At 37.1% G+C, this 14,375-nt stretch overlaps 2 protein-coding genes across 4 annotated transcripts; both read right to left on the bottom strand.

Annotated features, from left to right (window-relative positions):
- Nucleotides 1-15: 15 nt before the first annotated feature.
- Nucleotides 16-3,843, bottom strand: si:ch211-163l21.10 (basal body-orientation factor 1). Of its 3 annotated transcripts, XM_043246474.1 has the most exons (12): nt 3,719-3,843; nt 3,383-3,635; nt 3,224-3,289; nt 2,956-3,099; nt 2,778-2,858; nt 2,537-2,607; nt 2,285-2,429; nt 1,373-1,725; nt 1,114-1,254; nt 913-1,017; nt 694-762; nt 16-591 (listed from the first exon to the last, which is right to left on the bottom strand). In XM_043246474.1, the coding sequence occupies exons 1-12, from the start codon at nt 3,754-3,756 to the stop codon at nt 492-494; spliced, it is 1,566 nt and encodes a 521-aa protein (XP_043102409.1). In that variant the 5' UTR covers nt 3,757-3,843; the 3' UTR covers nt 16-491. The 3 variants fall into 3 exon arrangements, 2 of the variants coding, with proteins under 2 accessions (XP_043102409.1, XP_043102411.1); XM_043246476.1 differs by lacking the exon at nt 913-1,017; XR_006251576.1 differs by lacking the exon at nt 16-591 and having other exon boundaries at nt 745-762; nt 1,112-1,254.
- A 123-nt stretch (nt 3,844-3,966) lies between these two features.
- elapor1 (endosome-lysosome associated apoptosis and autophagy regulator 1) lies at nt 3,967-14,320 on the bottom strand. The gene is made up of 22 exons (XM_043246407.1): nt 14,106-14,320; nt 12,144-12,264; nt 11,845-12,025; nt 11,434-11,581; nt 11,064-11,144; nt 10,623-10,728; nt 10,374-10,523; nt 9,665-9,753; nt 9,315-9,492; nt 9,016-9,144; nt 8,784-8,874; nt 8,559-8,664; nt 7,982-8,116; nt 7,617-7,880; nt 6,525-6,698; nt 6,278-6,428; nt 6,100-6,193; nt 5,877-5,978; nt 5,556-5,682; nt 5,289-5,467; nt 4,609-4,774; nt 3,967-4,486 (listed from the first exon to the last, which is right to left on the bottom strand). The coding sequence occupies exons 1-22, from the start codon at nt 14,193-14,195 to the stop codon at nt 4,418-4,420; spliced, it is 2,931 nt and encodes a 976-aa protein (XP_043102342.1). The 5' UTR covers nt 14,196-14,320; the 3' UTR covers nt 3,967-4,417.
- Between the last annotated feature and the right edge of the window lie 55 nt (nt 14,321-14,375).

Below are 14,375 nucleotides of genomic sequence, written 5' to 3'. Positions count from 1 at the left end.
GACAACGCACAGAGGTTTGTTGATGTACTACAACGTTTAATGCAATGTCTCCGCAATAAAACGTTTTTAGGTTTGAACTTTACAATGCACAATAACTTCAGGCAACATACTGCTACGTGATGCGTGACGGAAGATGGTGAAACTGTAAAACTCTCCAAGATGTTTTTAATTAAATAATACTTTTTATACTTAGTATGTTATATTTATCATTTTATTTTACATGAAAACTCAATATGCATACAAATACATTCACTCAAGGTCAGAAAAAATGTTATATAGCATCGTGACTGAAACAGAAACAATACTATAGTTACAGAATGCAGCCATGAGCGGAGAAAAAAATCATGAACTAACACTGTACAACAGAACAATAACAAAATAAATCAGTGGATGAGAAGGAAGTGGAAGGTTTTTGTCTGAAATTACAGCCTTGTTCTGTATATTTTTAAAAATAAATATTTGACCGTAACACAATATGAAATGTTTTGCAGTCAGGTGCTCTTAAGGGTTGGTAGAACGCAGGAGTCAGAGGTCATGTTGGGTATTGGCATCTGTGTTACAAAGGTAAGGCTACGTTTTTCTTCAGTAAATCTGTGAAAGAAAAATGGTTTGATTTAGCATGTATAAGACCACAAAATAGTGTTATAATTATACTTGTAATTAAAGAACGTTATCCATCGTAGTGGGCCTTACCCTGCATCACTGCTAACCTGGATCTTCTCAGAGGAAGATGCTGATAGAGCCGGAAGATGGGCTGGTTTCCTGTAAAGAAAAAGTAAGAAAAAACAACAAAAAATGTTAATTGTAGAGTCGAAGTTAGTTTTTCTCAAACATATATATTATATATATATATATATATATATATATATATATATATATATATATATATATATATATATATATATTATTCACCTTGTTTTTTGCCCATTCAATTTAGCAAAAAGCAGATTGAGTAGTCTCTCTTTCTGCTCCCATGTTAGATCAGAAATATCCACACTGGAGTTTTTCAAGCTGCTCCTAAAATGACACCAGACCATTTTCATCATCATAGTCATTTTGATTAGTGATGCACATTAAGAGCAAATAGTAATTCTGCACTAAAAGCGCTCACACCATTTGTCAGCTTCTTCCAGGTCGGTCTGAACATCATTGGTGCTGTGAGGGGCATTAGAGAAGGTCCGTATACGAGGATACTCCAACCTTCCGGCCCGAGCCTCATTCATTCTCCAGCGATACGCCTTCAAAGCCTCCTGCCTACACACAAAATCATCTTCAAATGTGTAACGCACTTCCAAGTGTTTAGCTGAATCTTCAAAACGCCCTGCTAAAAGATTTTTCAGAGAAATGTTTCATTTTAATGACTTGTGCAAACCTGTAGAGGTGTTGCTGTGTTCTTATTTCCCTCCTTACGTGGTCTAGAGCTTCATGAAAGAAGAGTTCAAGTTCTTTGCGCTGCTCAATGATGCTTTGAGCCAGACGTTTCACTTGGCCCAGCTCCTTCTCACAGGCAGCTAGAAGCACTTCCAACCTCTCGAGGTCTGCGCTGGTGGCCTGCGTACTGACCATGGCACGCTGCTCCACCTCTTCTCTCTCCTGCTCAAACTCCCCAGACATGATGCCCAGAGCTTGCTCAAGTGTGACCAATTTAGCCCTCATCTCGGAGATCTCATTTTGCTGGGATTTCATCTGGGAATCACCTTCTTTTCTCATCAGTTCATTCGTCTCCTGCAGAATGAATCATTTGGAGTTGGTCTAAATACAGGACAGATGCAATGTGCTGAAAACCAGCTTAGTTAACTCTATAAAGCATACTGTATCATATTTGATGCATGAATGTAAGGTAAAATACTACGGTACATAAGGCTTTTGAGAAACATTTATCAGTACTTCTTTCAGTCATAATTCTACTTTGTTATGTTTTGCCTCCACAATAAAAACTACAGAACCCAGGCATTTAAATATTACTTTACTAAGAAATATTCTTGATATATAGCGAGTGACAACTGATCTACATTACAAGCGATTAAATTTCCAAATCATACTTTTTGCCCATATAAATAACAACATCTTCCCCCAGTTGCATATATTAATATGCTGCTGTGTTCGATTCCTTCTTGAGTGTGAATAAACTCTCGAATAAACTGTTATATTTATAAAAATAAGATTAACAAGACGATTTTTCCACACGTCAGGTTTTGCAAGGTTAAATTGTACTTCGATGTTATGAAGCTTATGCTTTAATTAAATACTCTAAAATTCCCGCTAGTATTGTAAGTGGTAGCACCTTTAAGAGAGCAAGGGAAGCATTCTTCTCTGTCAAGGTTACATTAGTCCTCTTCAGTTCCTCTGCCTCTTTTACGTAATAATTCAGTGCCTCATTCAACCGTACATTCTCCTTGAACACAGTATTTGATGCTGTACCGAGCTGCCTGTTGGGAGCAAAAGAATCGACTCCAATAAACACAAATGATACACATACAAAGGTCATATATGCATTTTTTAACCACAATCATGGGAGAACGGAATAGCTGCTCACGCAATAGCTTCATGATGTGCTTGCTCTGCCAGCTGACTGATCTTTTGCTCCGCGTCCTTCTCAAGGTGAATCTATTCAGAAGAAGATATCGCCGACAGTATTTTAATGGCACACTTGGTCTAAACAAAGCATCTAAAATCTGTAACAAATGTGGTCAATGCACTTTCTGAAACACGTTTCTATGCATTATGTCTTTCTTATAAACGAATGGATAATATTTTTCAATTCCGGGTTTTCTCACTCGTGCTGTGTAAAACTTATACTCTGTTCTCGCCAGACTCTCTCGGTGTCCACGGTCAGCAATATACACTTTTTCTCGCATCTAGAAGCACAAGAAATACATTATTAGATTTCTGAAGTTGTTACGCATCTACATTGCTTATTACATGAAACACTTATTAGTAATGACTGTCTAGTACACTGATCAGGTCTTCTTCTAGATTGGCCTTTATTTTGCGAAAATGCTTAATGGTTTTGAGCTCGCCCTGCATCCTCTGAAAGTCGCTTGACCTCTGCTTAAACCTGTCTTCTAAAGCATCGATCTTCTCCATGTATTCAGCCACCTGCAACATCCAGCCCAGAATGAGGGGAGAAATTCAAGTCTAGCGTGATAACAGCTTCTTAAAATTCAGTTTTAACACAAAGCTAATTCATTTGGAAAATAGCTCAAATTCAATCAGCGCTTACCAGAAGGTCTTTCTCATGTAAAGCCTTTGCTTTTTCTCTTTTCAGTTCCTCTTCTAATGCAGCAATCTTATAGGAGACAAATTAGTAGGAAATGATCTGCAGAGGTGGATAAATTGAAACGTTTACGACAGAGATGTAAAGTGGCAGAAGCAGACTGACCGTTGCTGTCTTTTCACGGTCCGTTCTCTTCAGAAAAACAATAATATCGTCTGTGTCTTTTTGGGCTCTATATTGTTGGTTCGCGAGCTCCTCGTTGGCTTTGGCGAGTGCGCGGGTAGCTTCACGATACTCGACGCGCGAAATTTCCGTGATATTAAACTTCGCCTCCCATAAATCAGCGTTTGATTTGAACTTTTCGATCTCTGACTCCTTGTCTGCTTTAGACTCATGCTTGCCCTCTTTCTTACCTTTTCTGTAAAGGCGTGAAGTGTAAAGATTATTAGAGAAATCAATTTCTGTATAAAACAAACCTAAAACTACATCTTTCATTCTTACCCCTTTCCTTTGCCCCGGTTTCCTTTCTTTTTCGGCATTTTTCGGCGCTTCAGACAACGAACTATGAGATAATATTGGAGCTGCACGAGCTCATAGCTTCGTACTGTTTATATTCGTCACTATGGAAACGGTCACGCTCCAAGCCACCGCGTTGAACAAACTGACGTAACATACGAGAAATTATTTACATAAATAAAAGCGGTATTATTTCTTGCAGTTGCTTAGTATAATTATAGTTAATCTACAGATTTAATAACAATAGACACATTTATCAAGTAGGTTATATTTTATTTCCTAAAATACAAATAACATAACAAAAAATGTCAACACAACATGCATACTAGTATGCCAAAACATCTAAATGATTAAAAAAATGAAAATAATTAACATATTGCAAGCACTTGTATGGCAGGTGTACCTGTAGCTCTCAAATTTCACTGACCCAAATGAATAAAAGAAAACGATGATGAATGGTGGCATGTCAAACAAATGCAATGTAAATTGTCCAGCATTATCTTTCACAAGCATTCAGATTTGGTATATATTTTTATATTTACATAAACCTTACATCGTAAAAAATCTTCTTCTGACAGTCTTCACATGTTTGTGAGGTGACAAGAATTGATGTTGCTTTGCCAATGTAACGTCGATGGGACAAGCTAAACGTTTCTTGCTCTCTCTCCTTTTGTCTCAAAAGTTCTAGTTCATCTCCATCTCTTGTGCAGCTGATGATTTTAGAGGAACAGAATCAAAGCCATCTGACGTTCTCTGTAAAATAACAGCAGTTTGTCAAGAAAATGACTGTAACATTAAAAAAACGTATAACATCCATCAAGAATCTATACAGAGTTTATAGTAGGCTACAGCAAAACTGTCTGTGACCTCCTTACCTCTCTGGAAAATGACTTGATCTTAGTGAAGAAAGATTTCTTGGAGAGGTAGATGAGGTCATCCTCTGCATCTTCTCCCTCCATGATGGCGCAGCTATCTGCAGCTGGAAGTTCACACTCCCTATCTCCTGCAGTCATCATTAGCTTTGAGTACTTATACTGCAGCCTAAAGAAAGGATATTAACACGTTTATACATACAGCAACCGCCATTTATCCCCAATTTATCTACAACTAGGCTTATAGAGATAAAAAGGACACAATCACATCCATCTTTATAGCAGTACGAAGTTGCATGTTGAGCTTTTTTCTTAATATGCTCACAATTGAGCACTATACTATACTTTAGATTAGAGATTAATGCAATTCCATACGCAGCAGGCTAAAAACTAATGTTTTAAAAAGAATCTTTGTTCGAAATAAGTAAACAAATATATTTTTCCTTAAATTGGCTATTACTGGATTAACATCTATGGGACATGTTTTATTTTATTTAACAATACTGAATTAAAAAAACTTTCCATCGATAAATCATCAATCTACATTAGATTAAACCCAGGTCATTTCACCTGTATGCCATTCTCCACCTTAAAAATTGTATTATTGAATGTTAAAGTAAAAAGTAAGTTGCCCCTTTTTTCGGTCCCATTGGTAAATATCACCTTCAGTAATGAGCTCTTACTTGCGTGTCCTTTTCCAGAAGTAGCAGCTGATGGTAATAAGCAATATAGCAGCCACAGTTCCAATGGAGACACCAAACTTCAGCCAGAAGTCTAGCGTCACACAGGCGCTGATCTTCTGAGGAGGCAGTGACACCCCACCTGTGCACCTCAGAGGTTGCTGCCACACATAGGTAGTCCTCTGAGAAACATAAGCACATTTTAGCTAAAATGGCAAAATAAAAACATTCAAAGTGGGAAAAATAGTCTCACAAATAGTCACAAAATACCTGAATTCCTTGGATACAAGCGCTCACAATCTCCTTATAATTCCTCTCAGAGCAGAGAGGACAGGCATACTGGGAGCGCCACAGGAAATGAAAGGAGCAGCCATCACAGGTGCCCTCTGAACAGTTGCTATACCAAATGCACACACACACAGAAAATAATCAATAAACAGCAATATTATATAGAATTTTCATTCTGGGGTGAACTATCATATTAATTAAAACACAGCCTTTGTGACTTCGAATCACACGAAGCACTTTTTGGTGTTGTGTTGTTTAGTGGCACAGCCCTATCCAAAAAGAAAAGTTATTTTCATGTTGTACCTTGGTAAGGTAAAAGGGTTCCTTAGCGTTACAGTGGGATCACATCGGAGCCTAATGGAGGCTGATCTTCCATTTTTACATACTTGTGTCGTTTCTCTAGATCTGTTGAAACCATAATTCATAACAGATCAGTGTAAACTAAATCATCTGAGATACTGAGTTGAGGTCAACAAAAATGTTTGTCAACATAAAGCAGTAGAAAAAACCTACTAAGTACACTCACCTGTAGTAGAATATGACATCAGGCAGCTCTGATTCAAGAGGAAATTTTACATCCAATGACGTGATGTCATCAAATTTGGAGTCAGTAGTCACTCCTGAGGATAAAAAGTTTGCATCTGATGAATCCACATGGCCCAGTGAGATTTTTCATAGAGATTTCAAAGCATTGAAGCACTCACCAATCAAACTATCTCCAATGGTAAAGGGCTGAGAGGACACAACACTCTGACCTCTGACCTCTGACGGCACTACAGTGGACTGACAGATGTAGCCTTTTACATCCCTCTTGCTTTCAGTTACATTTTCCACACAGGATGCAAGAGCCCTGTTCTAAATGAGAGAAAGACACACTTTAATGTTTCATTCTGAGCTTTTACGACTCACTACACACTTCAGCAATGAATCTGGTCTAATCTATTCGCTTACTTCTGTCCCACACAGTGCCACACTGAAATGGTGGAAATACTGCAGCCCTTTACTGGTGAAGCGTGGGCTGCTCTGGAAGCCAGTGACATTTGCCAGTGGAGAGAAATCATAATTCAGCAACTCTCCTTTATGATGCAGTGCTAATGTACAGTCACTCATGCACGCAGAACGGCCCTGTGAACAAAGAGGACAAACAAATGACTAATTCACTAAGTGAATAGATACATAAAATACTTGGACAGTGCATGATTTGTAACTAAAAATGTGCATGCACAATAACAAAATATACTAAAGTATTATTACAGAAAATAGTAAAATAATATTTGAATATACTTTAAACCATTTGCTTATCATGTATTCTTATATATTATATATTTATACATGTAATAATAATTTTCAATATTAATTAAGCATTTCACTTTACCAAGTATGCGTGATGGAGTTAAATATTTATTTTAGGGCAGATCGTTTTCGGTAAGATTAGGAATTCTTTCTTTAAAGCAGCAAAAATTACAGTGTGTGAATAATATGATACAATGCTATAATTATGCAAGGGATGCTTAGCAATCATTAAAACACAAGTTCTAAAAAATTTGTCAACCACTGTCTTACGAGTTTGACCATTTATGCATACAATGCATTGCAAAATTATTATTTCTCATCTCCAGTACGGGCACCCTAATACATTTTCAGATCAGTAAAAAATATGATGTGACTTATCGTATTCTGTATACCAATGAATTCATCATGAATTTATTACTATTCGCTTTTTTATTTCCCCATTTAATTTGCTCAGACTTTACATTTCCAAGATCACATTGTAATCTGTGCGCAGTTTATTTAACACATAAATTCACAAGATTGCTGAACACTTTTATTATTGCCTCATCAGCTCTTTGAATTAATAATGTTGAAACCTGTCGACTGACAATAGTCCCACCTACTGGCCGGTACAGGTACTGTTCAAAAGCTATCTACATCAATACAGTCTTTAAAACTGCAGTGAGCTCGAAGAATTGAGGCCTTTCACACAGCCAGAGTTTGTGACCTGGTGAAGTTGTACTTCTTTTGTTTAAATACAATAATGCTTACTTCATTACTATATGTATTGGGTCCGCAAGGTATGCAGGCTTGCTTTCCGATTGGCTGCTCGGGTCTGATGATGGTATTTGAAGGACAGCTTTTACACACTCCAGTGCCGTTCAGCATGTAGTGTCCTGGAGGGCACTGGACGCAGGCAGACTCCGAGTCAGCAGCAGCCAGAGCACACTGACGACATTCTGACGCTACACCCCCAATCACGTTAATGAGGTGAACAGAGTAGATCTTAGCATAGTCAGAGCTGTACTCGTTTTTCTGTGGAACAGACACACAGCCATACATCATCAAAAGAATTTTTAATTCTCAGCAAAAAAAACAAAACAGGAAAGAAATGAGAGATGCCAGCTTAATCCTACCATACTGAAGATCCCAGTACGCTGAAAACCCCAGGTGAAGCTAACAGTGTTATTGCTTTTAATAAGATAAGAGTAGGACTGCTTCCCTATAGTGCCAGACCAACTCTCCACGATATTACTCCATTCATTTTGTCCCTGCAAAGAGATATAGACAAATCTTAGACATTAATACTTTGGATTAGGAAATTAAGAAATTATAATAATTTAAAAGCTTCTAATAAAAAAGAAGAAAAACACTTTTATTCATTAATGATGCATTACATTGATCAAAAGTGACAGTAAAGACAGTTATAACGTTACTATTTCAAATAAATATTGGTCTATTTAAGATTCCATAAAAATATTAATCGGCAGAAATTGTTTTTAATATTGATAATATTGATAATTTAAATGTCTTAAGCATCAAACAAGCATTTTATTTCACACACCATTGCCCTCACAAGAATAAATTATTTTAAATGATAAAATATGTTAATAATGCTACTGTATTTTGATCAAATAAATGTAGTCGTGGTGAACATAAGACACTTAAAAACAATTGTCATAAATGCAATGTATAAAATACAGTCAAACTTACTGCCATGAAGTACAGTTTACAATCAGCTGTACACTTTGTTTCAAACACAAATGTTATTCTGGAAAGCTGAACTCTCTCATTGTCTTCACTCGGGGAATGAGGCAGGCTGGAAAAGGAAAAAAGTTAATTTACTGATCAAAGTATAAATCTATTGTACTAGTTTTAATGTGTTTAGAGATATGAGATACTATTAAAAAGATGCAGCTGCCATTTGTTAACATATACCTGTATCCAGGTACTGTGAGTGTCAGCATCATGTAGTCAGAGTCCTGATTGCTTGGTGTGGTGTAGATGTATTCACCCGCAACCTCCCAGCCTGTAACAACAAGACCTCAATAACTCACAACATCTATGACAGTGACTCTGTCTACAAAAACGATACATTTACTTCTATAGAAATTCTATAAAACTTGCTTCAAATTGTGTGGAAAGCTAGTGAGGAAATATTTAGGCCTACCTGTGCTCCTCTCCGTGCTTCTGTATTCAGAGCTGAAGACTGAACTCCTCATATTCCTGGGCATTTTGTTCCACCATTTATATTCAAAACCCATGACTGGTTCTGTTCCAGCGGGACACTCTGAGCATTCTAAACACATGGCACATGATTGTTTCTAATTGTGAGTTCTGTTATTGAATTATACAGTAATGTACCAAAGTATACGTTTACTGTTGCCATCTAGAGGTAGAACAGAAATGCATATGCTGTCATAGGAGAGTGAAATCGTTAATTGTTGTCTGTTGGTTGTCTCTCTTTACCTGTCCCGTTTGAATAGAAGCCATGTGGGCAGGGTTCACAGGTGGAGCTGTTGTTGGAGAAGAATCCCGGATTGCATGGAGGGCAGGCCATCATTTCCCCTGAAGCCGGAAGCTGTACTGCCTCCTCCACACTCTCACTGCAGATCTTAGGCTCGATCCACTTATACATCAGTTGTGTCTAAACACACACACACACACACACACACACACACACACACACACACACACACACACACACACACACACACACACATAGCAATAAAATAAATAAAATTGTCCTCTGGAAATAAATACAAATAAAATAAAAAACTAGATTTGCATTAGATTTGTTAGGTTTTTTTTTGTGGTACCTGACCACTGGAGTCACATGGTGTGTGAGTATAGAAGTAATCATTTGTAGTGCAGGGTGGTCGCTGTAGACAGTTTCCAGATCCAATTCCTGGAGGAACACACAAAAGACAGAGGAAAACGCCCGTGGCATTAGGAAAAACACACACACACTCATTTAGATAAAGTGATAAAGCACAGTAGGCAAATCCCATAGAGTAAAGGTGCTGGTGTGTGCAGGTCATTTACATGAACATTTACTTTCATGAGCTTTTATTTAAATGCTTGATCACATCTATGCAGATGTAACGTTTAAAGCCCTTTACAAGGCATTTGTTGGGCATCCACCGGTCATTTAAAATAACTACGCTTACATGCGTCATGGTTTTCTAGTGTGTGACTGATATATTTTTTTTGGTTTAACCACAAAATCATTCAATAATTATATCAACAATTCAGTATCTTTTCATTTTTTATAGAATTATTTTGATTAGTACAATTAAGGTAATGTTTTTTTCTTCTTTTAATTGCAAGACTTCATTTATGCACCTAAGTAAGGAATATAAATATGTTGTAAGTACTCCAATATTTCACTTACACAAATCATCCTGACAACACTCATATAGTACAGAGGAAAAATAACAAAAACTATGAGCAATAATGAATGACAACAATTGATAGAAAAAGCAACTGATGACTGACCATGAACATTGCTTTACAAATTATACACACCTGAATATTTGTCCGCCTCACAAGGTTGGCACGCAGTGGCTCCCTTATTAGAGTACGAATTAGCAGGGCATGGCACACAGCGGGAAGCCCCTGGTTTATCACTATAGGTACCAGGCTTACAGTGAAAACACTCAGATGTATACGAGACACCTGGAGAAATGGTCAACTGTTATGTAGAAAGTGCATTTTTTTTCCCATACTTTCAAACTCAAGTCATCTTTTTTTTGCAAAATGAAGAGTGATAGAAACCTGAGATGGCAATGTTCTTCAGTAGAACCGGTTTGGCAGTATTGGCAGCCAGAGAGAAACCTGTTGTTCTCCAATACAAGACATTGTTACCACTGCTCAGCTGCACCTGGATAGATAGCAAGAAGAAAAGGTTTTGAGGCCTGAGGCTTCTACGTATTCTATCAAAACATACACACACACACACATACAAAGGTTGTGTTTTCATGTTTTATGTGGACATTCCATTGGTGCAATGGTGCAAATGTCGCAACTTTGTGCATTTTTTAAATTTAAGACTTTCAAAAACTTTTTGCATGATTTAGAAGCTTTTTTCCTCAAGAGAACCAACTATAAGGACAAGGAAAGTTACTATAAGGACAAGGATTTTGGATAATGCATCTTTGTGGGGTCATTTTGTCCCATAATCTAAGGTTTATCAGGACCACACGCACACAGACTTACATAATGGTAATCCCAATCACTCTCTGATATCTTCATCCAGCGTCGCTGAGAGTCTGTAGACTGACACTGGTCATTCTGAACCTATTAGCACATGCATATCGCATGTCATGCAGTATATAACATTGTCACATTTATGGTTGTTATAAAATTCAATACATTAATTTTATATTGACTGTTATACATTTTTATATATACATTTTTATACATATACATATACATATACATATACATATATATATATATATATATATATATATATATATATATATATATATATAATAAAACTACACTGTATACAAATTTAATTTAACTAACAATATTTATTTTCATATGGGGAAAATATATATTAAAATATAGCCACAATACTTACATAAAACTCAAAAAACATGTGATTGTCTGGATAGAAGTATTGGAAGGACACAGATCCAGGCTTCTTTAGACTCACAGCATATGAAAGAGTTGAAGTGCACTCATCTGTGTTAGAGGCAATATAATCACCTTTCGGGATCCATGTTGAGCTGCACAGATGCGAGAGACACATGCAATGGGTCCCCATTAAAGCTAATTTCCACAAATGTCCATTCTCCAGTTTCATTTTAATTCCAAAAAATTCAAGGTCCTGACTCGTCAAGCACTTCTGCATAAACATTCTGAGCATGCAATTACTGTTTAGTGAATAGCTCGGCCATCCTCTTGATCTTGAATTTTAAGCACTAGCACCTGTTTGCATATCCTCAAATGCTGTAGCTCTAATTTTTTCATACATATATGAGTCACTCACTTGGAGCAATTTGTGTGAGTGTCTCCTAAGTTCATACTGATGCCGTGGCTGACAAAGCCAGGGTGCAAAGCGTCCCACTCATCAAAAGCAACACCCGTCCCAAGAGAATAGGTCCCTGCAACGCATTTCTGACACTCTTGAGTCCTCATGTCCAGAAATTCTCCTTCATTACAACTAAACGCTGACAAAAGAGAAAAAAACAAAGATTAAAGTATCTTAATGCTTTTCTAGCTTTGAAAGCACTTCACCTTCAGCATGCTAGAGGGGTCGGTGTGTGAGTGTGTGTTGTAGTAACTCACTGCAATGGGTGCCTTTGACCGGATCAGGAAGGCCAGTGCAGGTCTCGGGCTTGTTGGGTATCGCTACTCTCCATCGAGAGCCCAACACATCACAGTCTGTGTACTCGAAATGGTAATCAGACTGCAGAAAAAGAAACACACAAAACAGCTGCACTGAAATTTCATTTATTTTGAAAATAACAGGAAACTGGGACCACTTTAAAATGTAAAGTTTTATGTAGGTTAATAGCCTATATTTGGTGGCATAAATGAAAAAATCAACCACATAAACTATATTCAGTAATGGTTAATTTAGTGTTTGGGTAACAGAAATATATTGTATAGTTGTCAAATTCATGTAGAAAAAACATGAAATAAAAAGCTGACATGGAAAGTTTAATATGTAGCTATAGCCAAAGAAATGAATAAATAAAAAGAAATTAAATGTCGATTTGAGTTTTTTGGAGAATTTATTTTATCATAAAGCTTCCGCTGAGAAAAAATATTGCAGAAATATTAAAACTTGTGAGTGCTTCACAAACTGTAGTCCTCTGGATTATATCTCCTTTTAAAATACTGTATCAGATCAATATTTGCACAGTAGGATCGACCTGCTGGAGATCAACTTCAAGGAAGTCTTCGAATCCTTGTCTAAACAAACAGCCTTTAGCAGGTATTATTTACTCACCGTTACGCAAAGCGGGAGGGCCTGATAAAATAAAATCTTGAGTATATATTAACATATTCACATTTCCAAACATCCTATTTATACGTTTAACCTAATTTAACTAAGGACATTCTAATCTTTAACAAGATACTTAAACGCTTAAAGGTGTGGTCTAAATGAAACAATTATTCAAACTCCGCGGTGTCTGTATATGCGGTCCAAGAACTAGCAGCCGGCAAAGAAACAAGAACCTAAATTAAACTGACAGAACGGCACCCGAGGTAACAACAGACACTTCACTTTCACAGAGCAAATCGGAATGACCCATGTGAAATGAAACAAGATTAATAGTTAACAAGAAATTGTTGTTCTGAGCGAGCAGTCAACATCATAATCCTCACATCCATATAAATCACGAGAAACCAAGGCAACAGAACAGACTGACATTTGTTTCTATGGTGTCTCTTAGGGGTCAGATTAACTGATGAATCTCTTACTCCCACAGAAAACAGGGGCTGTTTTTTCCCCCCACAAGGTCAGATGCAATTTTTTTTTACATACTCTATTTTCAGTTATATTTCCAATAATGCAAAAGTTTTAAAATGATATTATTATTATATACAGGTATATCCGTTCACTGACAACAATGCAGCCGTTTGCTGGCTGATCATAAGAGCAGATGCCCCTTTCACACAGCTCCCTAGGGGCAACGTACAAGCTTATCTAGACATGATAAAGTAAGTGTGTCACCCATTTCCATGATTATACTCCATGATTATACTCTTATTCAAACATAATTATTTTCTTGAAGGAAAAGAGAGAGCTAAAGCAGCAGAAAGGAAAGAAGTTTACTTGAAGCTAATACTGATGATGCGTGTGAGCTTTTTATTAACTAAGAAAACATCCAGTCCACATCCCTTATTTGCTTTATTAACTGATATGAGCCACCAGGCTTCTTCTTTTTTTCATTTGTTCCTGGACGAAATTTCGTAAGGTTTCTTATTTGTAAAGTGACATCATGCGATACACCTGTATGATGATGTATACAATGATGTTTTCTGCTGTGTTAGTATTAATGGTCCTTATTATATACATATAGATTGACAGAGAGAGAGAGAGAGAGAGAGAGAGAGAGAGAGAGAGAGAGAGAGAGAGAGAGAGAGAGAATTTCAGTGCATCATGTAGTTCTAACAGCTGTCAGAAATAAACTGCGTATGACATATAGTTCAAACTACATGCAATTACCTTATTTTAAAATATCGTTGTAGTATCTAACGTTAGTCTCTGAAAATGTGTATAATGCACACAGCACCTACCTCTTTGCAGCTGGGTAATTCCGTCGCCCCCGTTAAAAGTAAGTGAAGCAGAAAAACAACGGCATTGAAAGGCACGTGGTTTGAATACATTTCCGTTTCCAAAGATACGTTCACTTAAGACAGGGCGTGCGACAGTAACAGACGTGCTGTAAATATTGCTGGGCTTTTATCCAGACACTGTTTGCACACACGAAGCGTGTAACGCGCTCAGCTCTCCTATTGGCCAGTCTTTTTGGGATGGCGTTCCAACTGCAAACGTGTCCCTCTTGT

Source organism: Puntigrus tetrazona, chromosome 8 (assembly GCF_018831695.1).
Source record: "Puntigrus tetrazona isolate hp1 chromosome 8, ASM1883169v1, whole genome shotgun sequence".
In the NCBI taxonomy this organism is placed as follows: domain Eukaryota; kingdom Metazoa; phylum Chordata; class Actinopteri; order Cypriniformes; family Cyprinidae; genus Puntigrus; species Puntigrus tetrazona.
This window is presented reverse-complemented; position numbering and strand designations above follow the sequence as displayed.

What these genes read in the sequence shown, in the direction of transcription:
- elapor1 (XM_043246407.1), bottom strand. Translation starts at nt 14,195, where the DNA reads ATGTATTCAAACCACGTGCCTTTCAATGCCGTTGTTTTTCTGCTTCAC. An exon ending in GTACTGGGATCTTCAGTATG is followed by an intron (nt 7,881 to 7,981) that starts GTAGGATTAAGC and finishes TCTGTTCCACAG; the next exon opens with AAAAACGAGTACAGCTCTGA. An exon ending in CTTGTATCCAAGGAATTCAG is followed by an intron (nt 5,468 to 5,555) that starts GTATTTTGTGAC and finishes TATGTTTCTCAG; the next exon opens with AGGACTACCTATGTGTGGCA.
- si:ch211-163l21.10 (XM_043246474.1), bottom strand. Translation starts at nt 3,756, where the DNA reads ATGCCGAAAAAGAAAGGAAACCGGGGCAAAGGAAAGGG. An exon ending in TTGAATGGGCAAAAAACAAG is followed by an intron (nt 763 to 912) that starts GTGAATAATATA and finishes TTTTCTTTACAG; the next exon opens with GAAACCAGCCCATCTTCCGG. An exon ending in CAGGTTAGCAGTGATGCAGG is followed by an intron (nt 592 to 693) that starts GTAAGGCCCACT and finishes TTTCTTTCACAG; the next exon opens with ATTTACTGAAGAAAAACGTA.